Raw genomic sequence first — 19276 nt, 5'->3', positions numbered from 1 at the left:
AAACGGAACCAGAAAAAGGAACTATGAAAAATGGAGAAAGCACAGGATAAAACTGTCAAAAATTGATCCACCTACTGAAAACGGTTAATGTGTAATAAAGATACTTTCAGTTTTTCGGACCAAATTAGCCAAGCGAAAAACGAAATGGCGGAAAGTGACACGGATTCCGTCGCCTCACCTTCTTCCTCAAATTTGCTCGTGCGCTTTTTTGTTGCAAAACCAGCCTTGTTTTGGGTTAAAAGCGATCTACAGTATTTAAAATTTGTGCCTTTGCTTCAAATGTCGTTTCTTTCGTGATCATTATGCGTATTCGCTCTTCAAGCTCTTGCCGCAATACTGTTGTTTAGTTGCTCTAACCGGACTTGAAACCAGTCCTGTAGCAGGAAAAAAGCCACGAACTTTTAAAAACGAAATAAGTAAAAAGAAGTTATCAGATGAAAAGTCACCAAGAGCAAGGTTGTAACTAGGTATATAGGATCAGGGATCACGGCCTCGGGATCTGGATCATGGACCCGGGATCCCGGTTCACAAGTCATGGCATGTTATGGGATCCGAATCGGCCAATCAGATGGGATCAGAATGTAATCAGGGATCAAATGTTGCACACATTTAGGGGATCCGGAATCAAAATTAAGAGCTAAAATTTGGGATCAGCGATGAAAAATATACCTGGTTACTACCCTGCAAGAGGCAAGGAAGAAGAATGTGCTCACTGTTTCTCAGGGAAACCAGGAGGTGTTATCGATTTGTTACTGACGTTCAAAACAAAGTAACTGTAAATAAATGTCTACTTTTTGCGGAATTTACGAAAAGCCTTAGTTTACCGACCCCCCCCCCCCCCCCCCAACCCAACTCCAACAACGACGACAATAAATGCGTGTGCACCCGATTCTCGCGAAAGGCACTGGGTATCACCCGACAAAAATGTACCCATAGTACCGGGCATCACCCGGCCGTAGTATACTGTAGTACGTATTATCCGGTACTAGAAAGGCGATGTACTTATTGGAGTCAGCTTGGGCCACATAAACTGTGCTTCAAATTGAGTGTTTAAGCTTGTGATAGGCTATGTAGGTGTATTTAGGTTCAATCACAATTTTTTGGTCTAGAGTTGTCTATGTGTTTCGCTCGTCTGCACCTAAAGAACCTGGTAGAACTGATCACCTTCCTAAATATTCTACACTATTACATCAATCAATAGGCCGGTTAGTTTTACACCTTTCTGTTTTTCCTACTTGCATTTCTATTCTCCTCGATCTTTCCTATTTTGATCTTTTCCTTTTCTAGTGGCACTTGTCTCGCTTAGCGTGTTCTGATGATATCTACAACTCGAGTTATAATGTCCACTTTATTTCGCAAAAAGGGCAGACGTTTCAAGGCAGAAGTCAATGTCAGATTTCGCCACGATGATGGCGTTAAAAGAAAAAAAGTGCAGCTGAGAAGTGGTGAAGTTGATTATAGTGGAAGCACTAGTGATCTTAATCCCTCGAATTACATCGATCATGCTGACGCCGATCTTCCTTTCGAATCTGCCGATGAAGAAGAAGCAGGCGAGGTAACTCGTCACTATCAAAGACTCCAACGAGCCGAGGAATCGTGGTCCAAAATACGTGAAGCTATGTTATTGACAACCTTTTAGAATGAGGGTTCCGTATTTGGGAAAAATGCTTCTTTTGTAACTCGGTCGCGAATTGTCGCTGCCTTGATTGTGGCCCATCTATAAGTTTGTGCGAATCTTGTGCTGTCGATAACCACACAGACCGCAATATTTTTCACCATGTTGAGATCCTCATGGTAAGTATAAGCTTACTTAAGCTCTAATTTCTTCAATTTCACATATTTAAAAATGTGTAGACATAATTAAAAGCTGTAGGTATATTTCAAAAATCGTAGAAACTTAAACAAAATTGCATATGGCAATCTTTTTTACAGAATTATGCTATCGATCATTTTGTAAAGGTGATTTATAATTTTATGTTGTTGTGAAAGACCCCACTAGCTATACCTATTTTTATATCGCTGCAAACAATATAAGAACAAGGTTAAGGAGATATTCCTCATGCTGTGGTTATTTTGGTTTGGTATATATACCACACAAATGAACATTAATAAATTTTCACTGAGAACCCCTGACCCTAATGCCCCAGGTTAATTGTAACAACTATTCACTGAAGTGGCTTGTGGTGGATACCACAAGCCACCGACACTGAGGTGAATTAAGTTGTTTCAGCATAAACTAAATCAAAGAGATGATATTATAACCTTGTCAACGATTACAGTTTTCGCGTACCAGTTGCTTGGAGGTGAATTTTTAGTTAACCGGTTTCTGAAATTTGCAGACTGCAGACTATGATTGCGTTTCTAGCTGTTTACAGAGCAAAATAGTGTTGTCCCAAAAAACCAAAGAACGGTTAACCGCAAGCAGACTGCAGTGAAGGCTAACCGCAAGCAAACAGCAGTGAAAACTAACTGTAAACAGTCTGAAGTCTGCAAATTTCACACAACCATATAGCGTGCATTGGATATGAGTTGTCTATAACGATCTTGTTTTCAACAAGCGCAAGTGGAATAAATGTTTTTAGTATATACTTAAAGATAAGATATTATGGGAAGAGACAAGCCAGGTTGAGGCAAAAAGGAGCGGGTTACTCAGCGGTTCAGGCATAAAGGGTACTAGGCATGTATCACTGCAGTGAGAAGGGTGGGCAAGTTGATGCCCGGCATCCATTTTGATGATGAGCAGAATTAACAGGATAAACTCACCTAAAATAATTTTATGCATATACAGATCAGTGGGGCAATGAACAACTGGTATTTCAACAGAATTAGTGGTGCTTGTGCATAAGGACTCCCAGTGACAATAGTGTTTGTCCACATTTTAATTGGTTAACTTGTGGTTGATAAGTAAAGTACTATTCACCCCTGAGCAGCTGAAGAGAATCAAAATTGCCTGCTGTTTTGCTTCAGTTACCAAAAGTAATGTTTTGATCTGTTAACTATTCAGCTTATGTGGTATACATGTATTTAACAATTATTCCACGAACACGCGTTGAATATGAGATCATGGTAGCTGATAGCGAATGAGGCGCATAGCGACGAGTTGGCTTTAACGATCTCATATCCAAAAGCGTTAGTGGAATAATAGTTGTTTTATTAAAAAAGCCCAAAAGAATTGTTTAATCTCTGACGACGCTGAAACTAAAAAAATAATAATAATTCACAACATAGCCTAGTTTCGGGAATAATTTTCAGAAATAAGTACGTACCTTGCAATCCATCAGAGTTTGAAACATCGTCCTCTGCAAATTTGACTGGACGCCAAAAGTTTGCCATCCGTACGGCTAGCACATGTAAAGCAGATTGATAGCGACAAACAACAGAAGACAGCGGCCTTTTTATGAGCAATTGCCGGACAATTTACAAGAATAGACTGTGAAAAATTGGAAGTCAAGTGAAGTCGTTTCTTTGTGTGTGATTACTAAAGAGACAATCGTTAAAAAAGTCATCACTTCTGATTATTCCTACGAGGTTATGTAGGCGGGACAGGTTTTTACGTTTCGTATACAAAAAAGGAGAGATCAGAGTGTTCAGGGACTTACCAGTAGCCCCATGGGCGTCTGTTTGGGTGTTCCTTTTGGGTGTTCCTTTTGATCAAAACTTCTAATGCTCTTTGAAGCATTTCATCCCAGAACTCAGTTCCAATTCACAATATTGTTCAGACTGAAAAGCGTTTAGACCGACAGCCATGCCGAGAGTACTGTCGCTACGGAGGAAACTGGAAATTGTTTGTTTATTTTTGGCAATGTTAACAACAACTCCAACACCCTTTGAAAACCATGATGTTCAGGAAGAGTTGTTAAGATTGTTGCTTCCTGGTCTCCTTTTGCTGGAAACAATGTTAGCCCCACCCAGAACTGGTGAAGCGTTACAAATCATGTATCGTCTAGATCCAACTTTCCATGGCTTTCGCTTTACAGGAAGAGACTTCTTTTCAACAATAGAAAGTCAAAGGTACTTGTTTTGGTTAGATACCGGTGAATTGCCTGAAACATTGGCTGAACTTGCGGAAGATGTGTCTCGCGATTTGTCTCAAAGGAATAGAAATGGTCATCCAAGACAAAGACGTAGAAGGTCAAAATCAAACTTCACTAATCAGGTATTGTTGACAATCATGTGGCTTAGGAAGTACCATTGTTTAAGCACACTGGCGCTTATGTTTGACGTAAGTCCATCAACAGTTTCGGCTACGATTCACCAAGTAATTCCAGCTTTATGGAGATATTTCCGAAATCAAGTTACTTGGCCTACCATGGGTGAATGGAATGCTTTACGCGGAAATTGGCGTTTTTTTCCCGATGCTGTTGGTTGTATTGATGGTACACCACACGAAATATACCGTCCAGAGGCCGAACCACAAGCAGAATTTTATAGTGGTCATCGTCACTACCATCTTTTAAACACCCAACTTATTGTCGATAATTTGGGAAATATAGTGTTTTTACAGGCGGGTTTTCTAGGAGCTATGAATGATGCGGGGAACTTTAATCTGATGGAAAGGATTGGGCCTGGAACGCGTTATGACATGCCAGCCAACTTGGTCCTTTTAGCAGATAAAGGTTATGCAGACGTACCACCACTTCTCACACCTTTTAGAGCCGCTCAAATTCGGCGCTTAGGAAGACTCGATCAACATCGAGCACGAAGATTTAATCGACGTCTATCTAAGTGTTGAGTCATTATTGAGCATACCATAAAGTACATGAAAAGCTACCGAGCGGTTGGAAGCATTTGGCGCCACCCCCGCTGGTTTCAGCCCGTAGTGGTAGAGCTGTGCACTTTTCTCGCACAGCGACATGTAGTGCTCTTTGAAGAACTAAGTGACTAAAGCGCAGCATGCAGCTCAAAATATTTGTATGACAGAAAGTGATCAAGTAAAATGACATCGAATAGCTCGAAAAAAACAAAAAATTAAAACTGGCCAGTAGTTTGTTGCCGATATTGTGTTCAGAGTGGATTAAAATATTAGCATTAGTTAAAAAATCTTCAGTTTCAATATTGTTTATTCTGTTAAAACGATTTCAAATAGCCTGTTTTGATGAAATAAAGACTTTCACAGCTTCGTCTTAAATTAGCACACCTAGTAGGTGTTAGCCACTAATAGTAAGTAATTATCATATGGAGTGTGCTTATGCGAAACATCTCTAAGGAAAGCCATACTAGTGGAAGAAAAGTAGAGGGAGAAGAGGGTTATTGCCTTCGGGTATTATCTTGGCTTTATCGAACGTCAAAAAATGTGAAAACTGCCATGTTGATTGGCTGTAGAAACGAAGTATCAAGGAATAGCATAAAACTCCAAAGAAGTCTCCAAAGAAAGTTTTTTTTTTTAATACCAGAAGTACATAATTATGAAAATACTTAATTTTGAATTGAACCAGAACAAACGTTTACTCTCGCGACGTCTAACGATCTCCAATTTCCTTTGTCACAGGCTAACTTTGGAGGATTGTGGAAATTTGACCAAATTATCACGCTTTATATTAAACAAATATTTCCAAATATTTTGGAGTTTTTTCGAAAATTTTTCAAACACGAATAATCTCTAAAACAGCCTAATTTACAGCGTAACTTGGTGTTCACCCTTTCTGTGATAGTTTTTAATTTCAAAGTACAAAATAAAAATAATTTACAACTTGCTAAGATTTGACGATTGTGCAACCACCATCATCGACAGAGCTTGTGTTCGAATTATCTTCGATGATGGAGATTTTATCGTTTGATTGATTTCAAAGAAGGGAACCTTCGCCATCACTGATTCGATTTTACTGATGAGAATAAATTATATCAATTAACATATCTGTACCAACAGAAATATTGCCGCTCTTTTTTTCCTCTCATGCAAACTAAGTTACCCACTTTATTTTATTCCTTTCAACAGACCATAACGGCTTTTCGATATATTGTAAATAAATGAGTCCTGTAAATCATCCTTGGAGTACCATACAGCCGTTTGCTCATTCAAAATCCAAACTTTTCATTCTAATTGATTTTGCAAGGAGTTAGAGTAAAAATAAGCTCTAAAATCCGCCATATTGGCTCCTTTCGCAGTCGATCGAAATCGGCCATCTCCATAATTTCCAAAGGAAAAAGTAATAGAACTTTTAAACAGCCATTTCGTAGTAAGGACTCTAAATTGTGATTGCGTGCAAAATTGTAGCCGAATCGGTTAAGTACCATGGCTGCGACTTTTCAGTTGATATTGCTCGATTCTTAAAGAGTATGACTCTTATCTCCTTCGGAGAGCTGTAGTTGTAGCTGTCAGAAAGTGACCGACTCTGCCCATTTGACGTTTGCGATAAAATCTAGAAGAAATTTAAAACATTTTCTGAGTTGTGATGTGCAGTCGAGTCGAAGACCACGCACTCATTTCTGCGCTACCTCGCTTATCTGATCTCACATGTTATTCGTTATAACTTGGTCGAGATGAATATAGCTGTAATTTCTTTTGTTTTGTTCCTATTCCTGCTGTTGCCTGCAGACTGTGCTGTGTATGGTAAGAAAAATGTCTCTACTCCTGCTAAGGTAAGATTTCACTGCTAGTAAGAAAGAGTTAAAATTATTGAAACACTGACCTAATATAGCAGCTTATAGTGATCGCGAGAAATCAATGTTCCAAAGCTCAACATCCACTAGCATATTTGTTCAATTGTTTGCAATTTTCACTAAACTGCGCTTCAAAAATTATCGAGAGTTAGGCTTCTAAACCGTCATTCTTTTTTTTTTTTTTTGCGGTGGAACAAAAGTATTCAGCGGAATGGTAGATTTTTTTTTTGAAAATATATCTTGAAATATCTCAACTGACCGTATCTAGATTGCTGGCTAAAATTTGGCTTTTCTTAGGTTGTTTTGGGCATAGAAAATAGGTTTTTTGTACCTGAAAAATACTAATACCACTAGAGTGGCGTGAAAACGTATCGGCATTAAACCGATGCAAATTGAGCAACGTCAAAATGAGCAAAACGACCAATAATACTGCTAATTATAATAGTTTCAGAAATTCATAACACGAATAGGCTTCGAAAAGGTGACAGAAATACCTTCAGCTTAAACTTCTGCTCAAACAATTTTAAAGGATATTTATATATATATTTTTTTTTTCAGAAACTGCGGAGATCGTTTGAGTTCAAAGGGTAGTTGAAAAACGTGGCGAAATTTCCGCGGAACGAAACCATAAAGAGGATGTCTGAAATTGTTTGGAAAATTTCTAAAACAATTTTAGTTCAGAGTGTAGCTGAAGGGCTTTGGGAAATTTCTTCAGAAATGGCAGAAACTATTTCAGGGAGTGAATAAAACGACTTTCGAAATTTCACCGTCAGACGTTCTTTTAAATCGTCACTCAACCCAAACAACTGAAGTCACACGACCCAAAACAACTGAAGCAACGACTGCGTAGGAAAAAATATTGTGCGTGGTCAACACTTTGCTTGTTGGAATAAAACTTTGTAGAGCATTTTTTTAAAAGAACCCTGCATAAGCAGTAGATTCAGAAGAAAGGGTTTTTATAACTTCAATATCGCGATGCGTGATGTTAAACACGGAGCAAACCTATATTATAAGGCTGAGGCGTGCAACATGTCAGGCACAAATTCCAATGAAAGACTTGATTGGTTGGGATTTGAAAAAATGATTGAGTATATACCACATATACAGTCAAAAAGGATTGTTCCCGTTCATGAACAATAAAATGACATTGTTTTTATTTTAGACTTTTTGCAATATGCATTACACATTAACAACTTGAAAACAATATACATTACACATTAAACTTCTTACAACACGCATTAAACTACATCACTTAAAACTGCGAAAAAAGGTTTATTTCATTAATTGTAATATTATATAAACTAAAAAGAAATTTGTTATCTTTCCGTTACAATTCAATACTAAATCAAATATTTTTAACATAGTTAATATTTCACACTTTCAGAAAAACACACACATATGCACACACACACTACATCACAACGCACAACAAATAGTAGTAGTACTTAAATGCGCGAATTATAATTTACAATTTGTCAGACAAAGATTGTTTCCGAAACATCGTTAACCCTTAACCGTCTTGTTTGAATCCTTGGCTCAAAAAAAAAAAAAATACTAAACACGAGAGACATTTTCGGCATTATCTGTTTAAGCTTTCATGTCGTAGCAGTGTTTATGCGTGGTCAACACGAACTTTCAATGTATAAATTTATATTAAATTCACTAAGCTTGAATGGAATGTATTACTAGTATTACATATTGCATTGGAGGGTTTTTCTTCCACATAAATGAACAGGAATCGCAATTAAAAATTTGCAGAGCCCTCCTATTTCAAGACCGTTACTCTGACACGAGTGTTTAAAATTGAATCCAACAAAATGCTAGAGAGGGCCTTTTCATAGGCTCGCTCCGTGTTTAAAATGCAAAATTAGTTGGCTGTAGACTAAATGCTAAGTTATTTTAAAGTTGGCACTTGACAGGCTTGACTCGAGTGCAATTGAAAATTTGGCTTTACACCTGATGACAAAGAAGTATGCTACTAGAATTCGATACTAAAAAACGCATTAAAAAGTTGACGGAACAGTCTGCAGCTTTAATTTTGGCTTTTATCTCTGTTTGTCATTTCCTTCAAATATTTAAGTTGCCTTTTCGCTCTGTGCTTTTGCTCTGGATGATTCCTGGTCTGTGTTGTTAGTAAGAATCGGTGCGGCAAACTGTAGTTGTTGACGGAGTTTTTGTGGTGCAAAGAATTGACCAGGTTTAAAAAGTGACTGGTTTTTCAGAACCATATTTGCTGTCGTATGAAATGAAAAGAGACGGTTTTGCTTTTTAACTTTTCTTTCCTTTTAATGTAAACATACATTAAAGACTGTTCCATATGTCATCCAAACTCTACCCATCCATTTTGATTTTCTCGATCGATCTTAGCCGGCAAGCTAAAAACTCTACAATAAACCATTTTTGACCATATCACTATCAGCCATTGCTCATATTTATCGTTTAATAACACCGTTCTTGCATAGCATTTTTAACCTTTTAGTTTCGAGTTACTTGATGAGAAAATGTTCCCATTAGTGCTAAAATAAAGAGAAAGTTAGTACATAAAACTAGAAATTAGTTGTAAAAAGATTATTATTCATGAATTCGCCAAAAAATACGTGGCAGGCGCTTCATAAGCAGGAGGAAAGGGGAGGTAAATGGTAAATGTAGAGTTATGGTCCTCCAGGTTGGGGGTTAGGCATGGGGCCAATCCCCCCATCCCGTAAAAAAAATTGTTGATTACGGAAACCGGAAATTCTAATAAGCAATGTTACATTGGGAGCAGCACAACCACTTGCCTGACTCCGGCCCTATGCCCACTTATGGGCTTTGGACATAAGTCAAGTAAGTCAAGAGTTATGGGAAAAAGTCGATTGTGATTTGATGGTGAACCAAACTTAAGGTAAACGCATTGAGCTATCAGTCATAAATAATCACATTGTATGTTCAACCTTTTTTAATTACACAGCACCCTAGCATGTGTCTACAAGGATCACCTGGTCTCCCCGGCCGTAATGGATATAACGGGTTACCAGGCCGCGACGGCCGAGATGGCGCGAAAGGTGACATGGGCGTGGCTGGTCCCCCTGGATCACGTGGTGTTAAAGGACACGCAGGACAAAATGGTGCAGACGCTGACCACAGAAACTGGAAACAGTGTGCGTGGAGGAGTGCAGACAGCCGTGACATTGGTCTTATCAAGGTAAGCTTTAATGTTTGGGAATAAAGTAAATGCATATTTGCCATTCTCGATTCGGTCTTCACTTGAATTCTATTTAAGATTTATATAAGAACTTCGCAGCCATTAATGTTATTTCGTTTAATTTGTAAAACAATATCTAGCAGTTAGTGTATAATAGTCAAAACTAAATAATAGAAAACAATGAAATTAGTGTTCATATCTAAAAGTGTAATAACTGTTTCACCGGTTTAGTAAAATCACTCTACCAATTAAACCCAATTTTATTAATACAACAGTCAAAATTAAAACATTTGTTAAGTAATCAGATTATTATAAAGCAGTCATCCTTGCCTTTGTATCGAATCATGTTAATAATTGCAATTAATTATTTTCTGCAGGATTGCGTATTCGACAAGAAGAAAGACGATACCGCTCTCCGTGTGGTTTACCAAGGCACCTTACATCTGAATTGCGACGACTGCTGTAAGAGGTGGTTTATCACCTTTAATGGCGCCGAGTGCAGTGGTCTACTAGCCATTGACGTCGCTTGGTGGATGCGAAGCAAAAGCCAATCGGACCATAGACCCGGAGCAATAGAAGGCTACTGTGACAACATTCATAAGGGTAAAATCCGTGTTGGTATCAACATTGGAAACTGTCCTGGATATGGAGACGCTAACGGTTATACAGGCTGGACATCTGTGTCCCGCTTGATGATCGAAGAAGTTCCACGGTCCCAGTAATCAGTTGGTTGTTCATACGAACAACGCTGACGTCAGCAGTGCATTAGAGACTGATTAAAGGTTCAAAATTGTATACGGAATACTTGACGTTTGTTAAAGTAACAGGTACTTCATAAATAGGTGAAGGGTTTTAATATTTTGTAATCAGAAACGATATGGTTCTGATTTTCCTCAATAAAATTACTATGCATTGCTTATTCGTGATTCGTGTGACCTCCTTCGTGTTTTGCACAATGATTGTCTATAGAAAACAACTAGCACGAAACTACGTCTCCATGAGGAGTTAACATGACAATATTTCACTGTGTTGTTTGATGTGCATCAAAAAAATAGTTTTATATAATACGTTTGCAACCAGGAGTGCTTGACCTAAGGAGGCTCACAACAGTTTCCAACACTTTCCAGCTCTCATATCAAACATTTATCAGTTACTGATACACAAATAGTGTCAAACAAATGTCCAATAAATTTCCAAAAATGCCGTCTTCATTGACAACCTGACAATTATCGAAACTAAAAGTTTATGGAGCCCTCCATTTCAAACACGCAGTACAGCCACACAGAATACCATTTAAGCAATAGACCGCACTTTCTAGGGCTTTACTGGCGTAATAAAACCACGCGGGAATATGGGAGAACACGAGAAAAGCTTGTAAATCTCGAGCCGCAGGCGAGTGATTTACAAGCTTTTCGAGTGTTCTCCCAACATCCCAAGTGGTTTTAATTTATTACGGCAGTAAAGCCCTAGAAAGTGCGGTTTATTGCTTTTATGAAAATACTATAGAAAACTTTCGTCAAAGACATAGGAATCTATTTTATTTTTCGTGATCAAATTTCTTATTCTCAACAAGTTCATCGGTTGATGCGGTAAACCAAACACAGCGGCTGAAAGAATAAAACACAGGTTAAGCTCCGCACACAAAATTCACGGATCGACGAGCAAAAACGTTCAAAAAAGTTGTCTTAAAGCTATAAAAGTTATAAGAAAGGAAAAGAAAATGCAAACTGACATAGTACAAAATTTATTCAACGATTTTAAAGTTCTTTGACGTGGAAAACTAGCAAATTGTGGCCGGAGTCCTTCATCGCGAAAGTGAGACACTGCACGAAAACTTTGCATGCAAGTTTACAAACTTCGCAGACTGACGAAGGTATTGAGAATAAAGGTTAGTTCCACAAACTCTGCTTTAGAAAAATTGTTATGATTTCATTTATTCCGTATTCTTTCGTTTTCGCAGAATAACAGACTTGGCAGAAAGCACTGAAAGCATATAAAACTAAAATTATCATTCAAGCGCGAGGACTCAGCGTAAGTTTCTGCCATCAAAATAATTCAAATAAGCTTTCATCTCGACAAATTTGATGCAGTTTTAATTCCTTTCAAATAACATTTCCGAGTAAATGTTGGATGGAACGATATCTATGTTTTTAATATTTTTCCAGTCCGATGAAAGCCGACCTGTTTTTTGTGTTCCTTCTCATTTGTTTGTTTCTGCGTTTTCGTTTTTTTCTCTAGTTACTTTGCTCCAACTGTGGTGAGTGGGAAAGTTTATTTTTGTGATCCACCCTCAGTAAATTTTCACAATGAGAACCATATCCTCCGTTTTAACAATCAGATAGACCAAAAGAAGATATTAAACTAACGTTAATTCTTCGTCCTTATGCGTAATCGAGCGTAGTGCGACCATGTCATGTCGAGACGGAAGCGGGACTTTACCGGTACAATAGTACATAGGTTTTTTGAACAATTTGACCAATCAGAGCGCGCGTAGTATCAGAGTTATTTTATAATTTGAAATAAAACTATCTAACGTTCAAAAATTGAACTGCAACCAGGATGAGACATAATAAAAGTGTAAAATAGCGTTCTCTGGTTTAAAAAGTTAAGAAAAAATATGAGCTTTCGGCTATTTTACTATAGCCTTTGACGAATGTAAAAAAAGATAAAGCGCGTGGTTGGAAATATATACAAGGGAGGGTGTGAAAATAATTAAAAACTAAAATACAATAGAAGTGTAAAAAGCTAAAAAAGGACAAAAACAGACAAATTAAGAATTACAATAAGATAGAATATTGTCTTGGTAACGGTTTGGAGTTATTGTCTGCGCCGACAGTTTTGGCAGTGTGCCAAGATTCTAGTGTTCTTCGAATACGGTAATTGCCTTTGTCTATCACGGTAGCGCCATCAAAGTCAATTGAGTGATTATTTTGCCAAGCATGGTTAGCAACGTTCGAGCCTCTCGTATAATTTTTAAGATTTCGTTGATGTTCCTTTCTTCGGGTTTTAAAACATCTGCCCGTTTCTCCTACGTAACTCCAACAGCAGTCAGCGCACGGAATTTTGTAAACAACATTACATTGGAGATCCAGGGGCTGGTTTTCACACCCTCTCTTATATATATTTCCAACCACGCGCTTTATCTTTTTTACATTCGTCAAAGGCTATAGTAAAATAGCCGAAAGCTCATATTTTTTCTTAACTTTTTAAACCAGAGAACGCTATTTTACACTTTTATTATCTAACGTTCGATAGAAACCTCAATATCACTGCAAATTTACATTTCGGGCCCAATTTTTGGCGATTTATAAAAGCCATTTTTAGCAAAAAACTGATTTTCAGAGGCCTGGGTTCAAGCCAAAATTTCTCTATTATGGGTCAGGAGGGTAGGGGACATACAACTCTTCTCTTTTGACTTTGGCTACCCCGGTAAAAACCACAAAGCCATTGCGTTATGCCGCGGTTTTAAAAATTTTTCAAAATTTCTGTCTTGATACCTCAATATATCATTTTAAAGAAGCTGAATTTAATTCCCATAAAGCACTCAATCCTTTTTGGGAATCATCTATTGTTTAACAACTAAATACCAGAAAGAGAAAACTGATCGAAGAGGAGAATCGTGTTCAAGAAGGACAAGAAGAATTAACAACAAGGGAGCTCTCCTTCAATGAACGCGAAGATCAACTTTCAAAGTCCGAAGAAGAGAATCGTAACCAGTTAAGAGAGAAAGGTAAGGATATTCTCCTTTTTCACGATCCCACAATGCTTCGCGCCTTGGGGGGTAAGGCTGAGACAGGAAAACCAACATGGCGGCCGTAGAGGAGGAATTGCGTCTCAAAACAAACTTGAAATCGTTCAAAGACGTGTCGAAATTAGGGAAGGTCAAGTTAAATCAAATATGTAAGAGCTTAGGTGTTGACATAGAGAAAAGCTTTGGGAAAAAAGCCCTTGTCAATGTTGTTTGCAATGCACTTGGCATCTCAACATCAAGTATCGAGCATGACTCGAATGATGAGGTGAAGGTTGATATCTCTTCGAATACGCCTTTGATCGCTCAACCGCAGAAGCTTAAAAAGTGGAAGAAAAGCTTGCTATCTATCCCGCAGCTAATGGATGAGGCACTTGTAAAGGAATTTTTGCTTGGTGTTGGATACAGCCAAACAGATGTGAGAAAGTACAAGACCCTTCGAGCTTGGCAACACAAACAAGGAATTCACTCAGTAAAGTAAGCAGTAAGCATAATGTACAGCTGATGTGTTTGTTTTCACGTGTGCCTGTTTCAACTGTCAAGGGTTTTTTCTTAATTTCTGAAACGCAAGCTTACGTTTCTGTTTCACTTTAGAGTTTGATTTAATTTATTTAAGGTATTTGTAAATCTAGCTACAATTTTTTTTTTATTCAGGGCTTAAAATTGTCAAATTTTGATCGGATATTTCAGGGTTTGTTCTTTACCAAAATATCCAGCCTTGTGAGCTTTAAGAGGATGCTGTAATCCTTCTTTTTCCACGGATCCCGAGGAAATAAAGGTTATCCATATAGTGTTAAAGAATGATACAAGCAAGCTAGTATATGCATACTGCACTTGCGCTGTTGGGTAAGTTACACAAGTAATTTTAGTATTTGGAAAACAAGTTTGTGTCCTTTTGGAAGTTCTTTCTACTAAATATTCAGAAAGTATAGCAGACTCCACTCAGTCCGTTTTGTTATCTCTCAAGATTCCATTGTTACAAGCTTCTACTGTATACTATTTACATTAAGGCTTACATTAAATTAATATTCTGGGTATTTATTCAGTCACTAGTGCAGTCTCTGATGCAGCATGTTATATTTTTGTTCAGTCTTTGACACCTGACCAGTTGGCTTTCTCAAGCCATTTGTTTCATTTGGGTGTTTGGTAAAATTTCCATATTACTCCCACAGGTTGCGAGGTGACTGCAGTCACGTTGATGCGCTACTATTTGTACTTTGTGACATTGTTTCTGAGGGTAAAACAACCATACCACCAGATCCAACCTGCACCGAATTGCCTTGCTGCTGGACAAATCCTAAAGGTTAACAAAACTTGGCTGTCATGTCACCTTTATTTCATCTACAAGTGCTTTATGCTGCCCATAATTTTCTGAATTATATTGAGCTTAAATACAAATTTCTACTTCTTAGGTACCTGTGTTGACCCAGTAACCATTGAACAAGTCCATTTTTACAAATCACGATTTGGTGAGCAGACTCCAACAAAGAAGTTTAGAGCAACACCATCAGTGTCAGAAGAGTTTTTTGGAGTTGCTAGTAATAAAAAGGCTGTCGAAGTAAGCAAGCAACACTTGAAAATGGCAGTACTTGCAGCCAACTGTGACAAACCTATGCCACCTGTGTACTACCTGCTCAAAAACAATTACTCTGAACCTGAATTTAAGTTCACTGAAACCTGTGAGCTGCCAAGTCAGCTCATGGAGAATGATCCACGACTACTCCCGAGTTATGTTACTGACATTGAAGCCACCCCTCCTGTGGCAATATCCTCTGAAAATGATTCTTTACCACAGTGTGAATCTTCCAGTGAAATTGGCCTCCCCTTGGCACCTGTGACACCATTCTGTGAAAATGGCACATTTAATGAGGAAAACATGTTTCAACCCCCCATTATCTATCCAGTACAAGTTCCTTCAATACCTCCCCTCAATGATAGTGCTTTAGAATTCTACAATAACAATGTCAAGGTTTCGATTAATCAGTATTGGGAGATTGAAAAAGCAACTCGGTCCCAATCATCTAGTGAGCTTTGGTTTAAAGAAAGACAGCTAAGAGTGACAGCTTCGAATTTTGGAAACATTATAAAACGTAAAAAGGCAGATGTGTCAAAGCTCACTAACCGCCTATCTACCACTTGTAATTCTTTGTCTCACTTGAACACTCCAGGAGAATGTCCACTTTTGGAAATGTGGAAAACAATAGCGTGACGTAACAACATGGCGGTTGTCAATTCTTCCCGAGTGGACTCCACTACAATTTTATATTTGCCTTTTTTCAAGTTTTCCCGTGGTGTGTTTCCTGCCAGATGGTAACACAACACAAAGAAAGCATTGAATAAGCGTTATGCGTGACAATTGTGCAAAAACACGGCGGATTGTGCGCGGAGGTTAGAATTTACTTTCGATACGTATGTTTGTTTTGGTTGTCTTTTGGGTCGTTTCTTCAGCTTTGATCCAGTGTATCTCTTGTGAAAATTTTTCTGAGCCTTGAAAAAATTCAGGGATGTTCTACAGTTATTCTAGTTGCACTGTGCGAAATCTGAGTTATGGGCTGCAATTTGGGTGGATGAGCCGCGATTTTTGCTGGAAGCCATCGTCTACGCAAAGTGAGACTGCTTACAACTAATCTGTTTGGGCTTCTTTTCGCTCGCTTCAGTCGAAGACTTGATGGATAATTGACGTCAAAGAACATCTTAAGTATATCCAGGATAGCCACAGATTATCTACTGGACGTGTTATAAGACACAACAAGGTCAACAAGGACAACAGGATGCGAGCTTTGTTTTCTTTCTGGTTTCTTTGGACCGAAGGTCGACGCGCGGCTGAAAGTGTAGTCAACTTAATTCTAACCAGCTAGGAGTTCTGACGGTCTTGTTGTTATGTTTAAAAGGAGTTCCAAATGCCATGGTGTTTTCAATTGATTGAGCCAGCCTTCGAGTTGAGGTCATCGGTCTAATTGATTTCCTGGCCAGCTATTTTCAGGGTCGTAACCAGGTATATGGGATCAGGGATCACAGCCTTTGGATCGGGATCATAGCCTCGGGATCGGGATCATGGACTCGGGATCCCGGGTCACAAGTCATGGGATCCGGATCGGCCTATCAGATGGGATCAGAATGGAATCAGGGATCAAATGCTGCCACATTTTGGGGATCAGGAATCAAAAATTAGAGCTAAAATTTGGGATCAGTGATGAAAAAATATATCTGGTTACGACCCTGTATTTTGCGAAGCAGAGTTTGACACCTTTTGACGCCTATTTGTTGATGAAATATATGTTAGAAAGGTTTGTTGCGACTCATTTTTATTGCAAGATAAAACTCAGTACAGCTCACTTTATGTTTTCACTACCAGACCAGCAGATTATGAGCTGCCGCGAAGGATTTTTCTTTTCTAATATTTTTATTGTGTTGCCAAGCCAGGCTGTTTGATTTGCAGCAATGTAATGACACTGTAATGTGTCGCTTCCTTCGACGCGTGTTCTATTTTCTTAATTTTTGAATTCAAGACGCCGCCAAGCTAATGCCCGGGATAATTGTGAGAGAATCTTATCTGAAAATCGAAGTTCATAGCTCCTGTTAATTTACCAAATCAAGTGCTTAGTGTGTCACTGATATGTACATTACGCGCGACGGAAAACGTTCGTTTCCGCTTTACTCACTCTCAGCCAAGAGAGATCAACGGCATATTTTTTTCTTTCTGCAAGCCGTGAATAAAGTTAGGCCCAGGATGCTTAAATCCTTGCATGATGTGGCGTAAACTGTGAGAGTATCTTATTTTAAAAGCGGAGTTCATAGCTCAGTTCTTTTAATTTACCAAAACCAAGTGCTTACTGTTATGGGCATAGCGCGCGACAGAAAAGCATTTAAAATGCAAGCGCTCGTCTCCGCTTTACTTATTCCTGTCCAAGAGAGGTCAATGGCATATTTTCTTCTTTCTGTAAGCTGTGAATTTCCGCTTAGTTAATAGAACGAAGCTTGTTTCATTCGAGTTCGAGTTCTGTACACTTCGCTCAGGCTGACTTCGCTGTTCTAGATTTCGATCGACAGAGCCAGCAGGAATATATTATGTCAACAGACCTCGCATCATGTGACTCCAAATTCGAGCAATGATTGGATAACTGTTTGTTTTGATCTGCGGATCAAAACATTTCCAAAAGTGGACATTCGTCTGAACTGTTGAAGGCCATTAGATTTGGCAAAGAAAATGAAGATGTGGCTGCTCAGCTTTATGTACAATATCAAAATTCCAATGGTTCTCCTGGAACTAAGATTTTTAACTGCGGACTTTTTGTGAATCCGCACTTCCCATGGCTAGGAGCTTCGCCAGACAGGGTTGTTTATGATCCCAATTCCAGGCCATCAATTGGTGGTTTGGAGGTGAAATGTATCGAGTCAGCACAGGGGATGACGCCCATGGAGGCATTTCAAATGAAGCGAAACCCTACAGAAGGCAAGAAAAAATCTTTCTGCCTCAAAATAATAGATGGCAATCTAAAGCTCGATGAAAACCACAATTACTTTTACCAGGTCCAGGGTCAGGAAGGGGTGTCGGGTATGGAATGGTTTGACTTTGCCTTGTTAACAGATCCTCATCTTGGCCTAAATGGCATGTTTGTTGAAAGAATTTACTTTCAAAAACCCAAATGGGAGTCTGAGTGGCTGCCAAAGCTTACTGAGTTTTATTTCAATCACTACCTGTCTGCTAACTCTACCCTGTAGTGGTATTTCTGCAGAAATATAATATGTCAAAAATGTTGAAACTTTATCAGCCTTACTGACTGATGAGTACCAGGTATTAAAGTCATATCATTTGGAGTTAAAATATTCTGCTGTCAATATTTTTCTTTTTCAACATTTTTTCAAATTTAAATAGTCAGACTAATTTTATTGTAGTAACATCTGCTATGAATCAAAGAATACCAGTGAGAAATAAAACACACTTGAACTGTTGACCCTTTACATGTAAGCCCCAAGAGTGACCATCATCAAATTTCTCCTAACGGTATCAATACTTCATCAAGAGAAGAGGTTATAAGAATTAATAAAATGGCTTCCAAACTGGAAAAAGCCTTGACCTTTTAACAAATTCTCCCAGCTGTGCTATAAGAAAATGCATGAAGTTTAATCAGGAGAATTTGTATGTGGAAATAATGACTTGAAGGTATAAGCACAAAATACACATAATACCATAAAATTCCAGTTATATACCCTGGGCTTATACAACATCGTAAGGGGTTTTGGGACTTATGAACAGAGGGGCTTATATCTGGGAGGGCCCTATAAGCGGAATAAAAAATGTTTCAAAACGAGCCACGGCAGCATTGATCAAAAGATATTTTAAAGTTAAAAAGTCATAATAAAGCAACATTAAGCCCTGTTCAGTACTGTCATCCTGTAGAGGGGGTGGGGGCTTATATTCGGAGGGGCTTACAGTAATTATAACCGGATGTATTTTTTGTTTCCAGGTTAGGCTTATAAACGGGGGGCTTATAACTGGAATTTTGCTGGGGATATTATTTGCTAATTTATTTGATTCCAGTGTATTTACCGTCACCTAAGTTAATGTAGTTGTCTTGTCCCCACCTTAAAAAGCATGCATGCTACCTGCAGAGGGCAAGCATTTTTTCTTTGTAATTTTATTTAATATGTACTTAAATTTAAGAAGCTTTTGCAATACTACCAAATTCTTATGTAGTCATGCAAATAAAGCTTGTTGTTGTTCTTTGTATTTTTATGAAATAAAG

General features: G+C 38.3%; 2 protein-coding genes across 3 annotated transcripts in view; both read left to right on the top strand.

Annotated features, from left to right (window-relative positions):
- Positions 1-19276, top strand: part of LOC144654865 (collagen triple helix repeat-containing protein 1-like) — a 112605-nt gene that overhangs the window by 41415 nt on the left and 51914 nt on the right. The gene's annotated exons all lie outside the window — the stretch shown is intronic.
- The window catches only part of LOC144654804 (collagen triple helix repeat-containing protein 1-like), a 74825-nt gene continuing 62015 nt past the window's right edge, over positions 6467-19276 (top strand). Inside the window, exons 1-3 of one of the 2 annotated variants that reach the window (XR_013570999.1) lie at positions 6467-6579; positions 9548-9781; positions 10159-10630. Coding sequence is in view for 1 of the 2 variants with exons in the window: in XM_078515030.1 (XP_078371156.1) it covers positions 6481-6579 (99 nt within the window). In the remaining variant the exon portion in view is untranslated. The remainder of the gene's footprint in view (positions 6580-9547; positions 9782-10158; positions 10631-19276) is intronic. The other variant, XM_078515030.1, reaches the window with a different exon arrangement.

This window comes from Oculina patagonica, chromosome 1 (genome assembly GCF_052425735.1).
Source record: "Oculina patagonica isolate OP01 chromosome 1, crgOcupat, whole genome shotgun sequence".
Lineage (NCBI taxonomy): Eukaryota > Metazoa > Cnidaria > Anthozoa > Scleractinia > Oculinidae > Oculina > Oculina patagonica.
The sequence above is the reverse complement of the archived record's forward strand: the minus strand, read 5'-3'. Positions and strand labels throughout refer to the sequence as shown.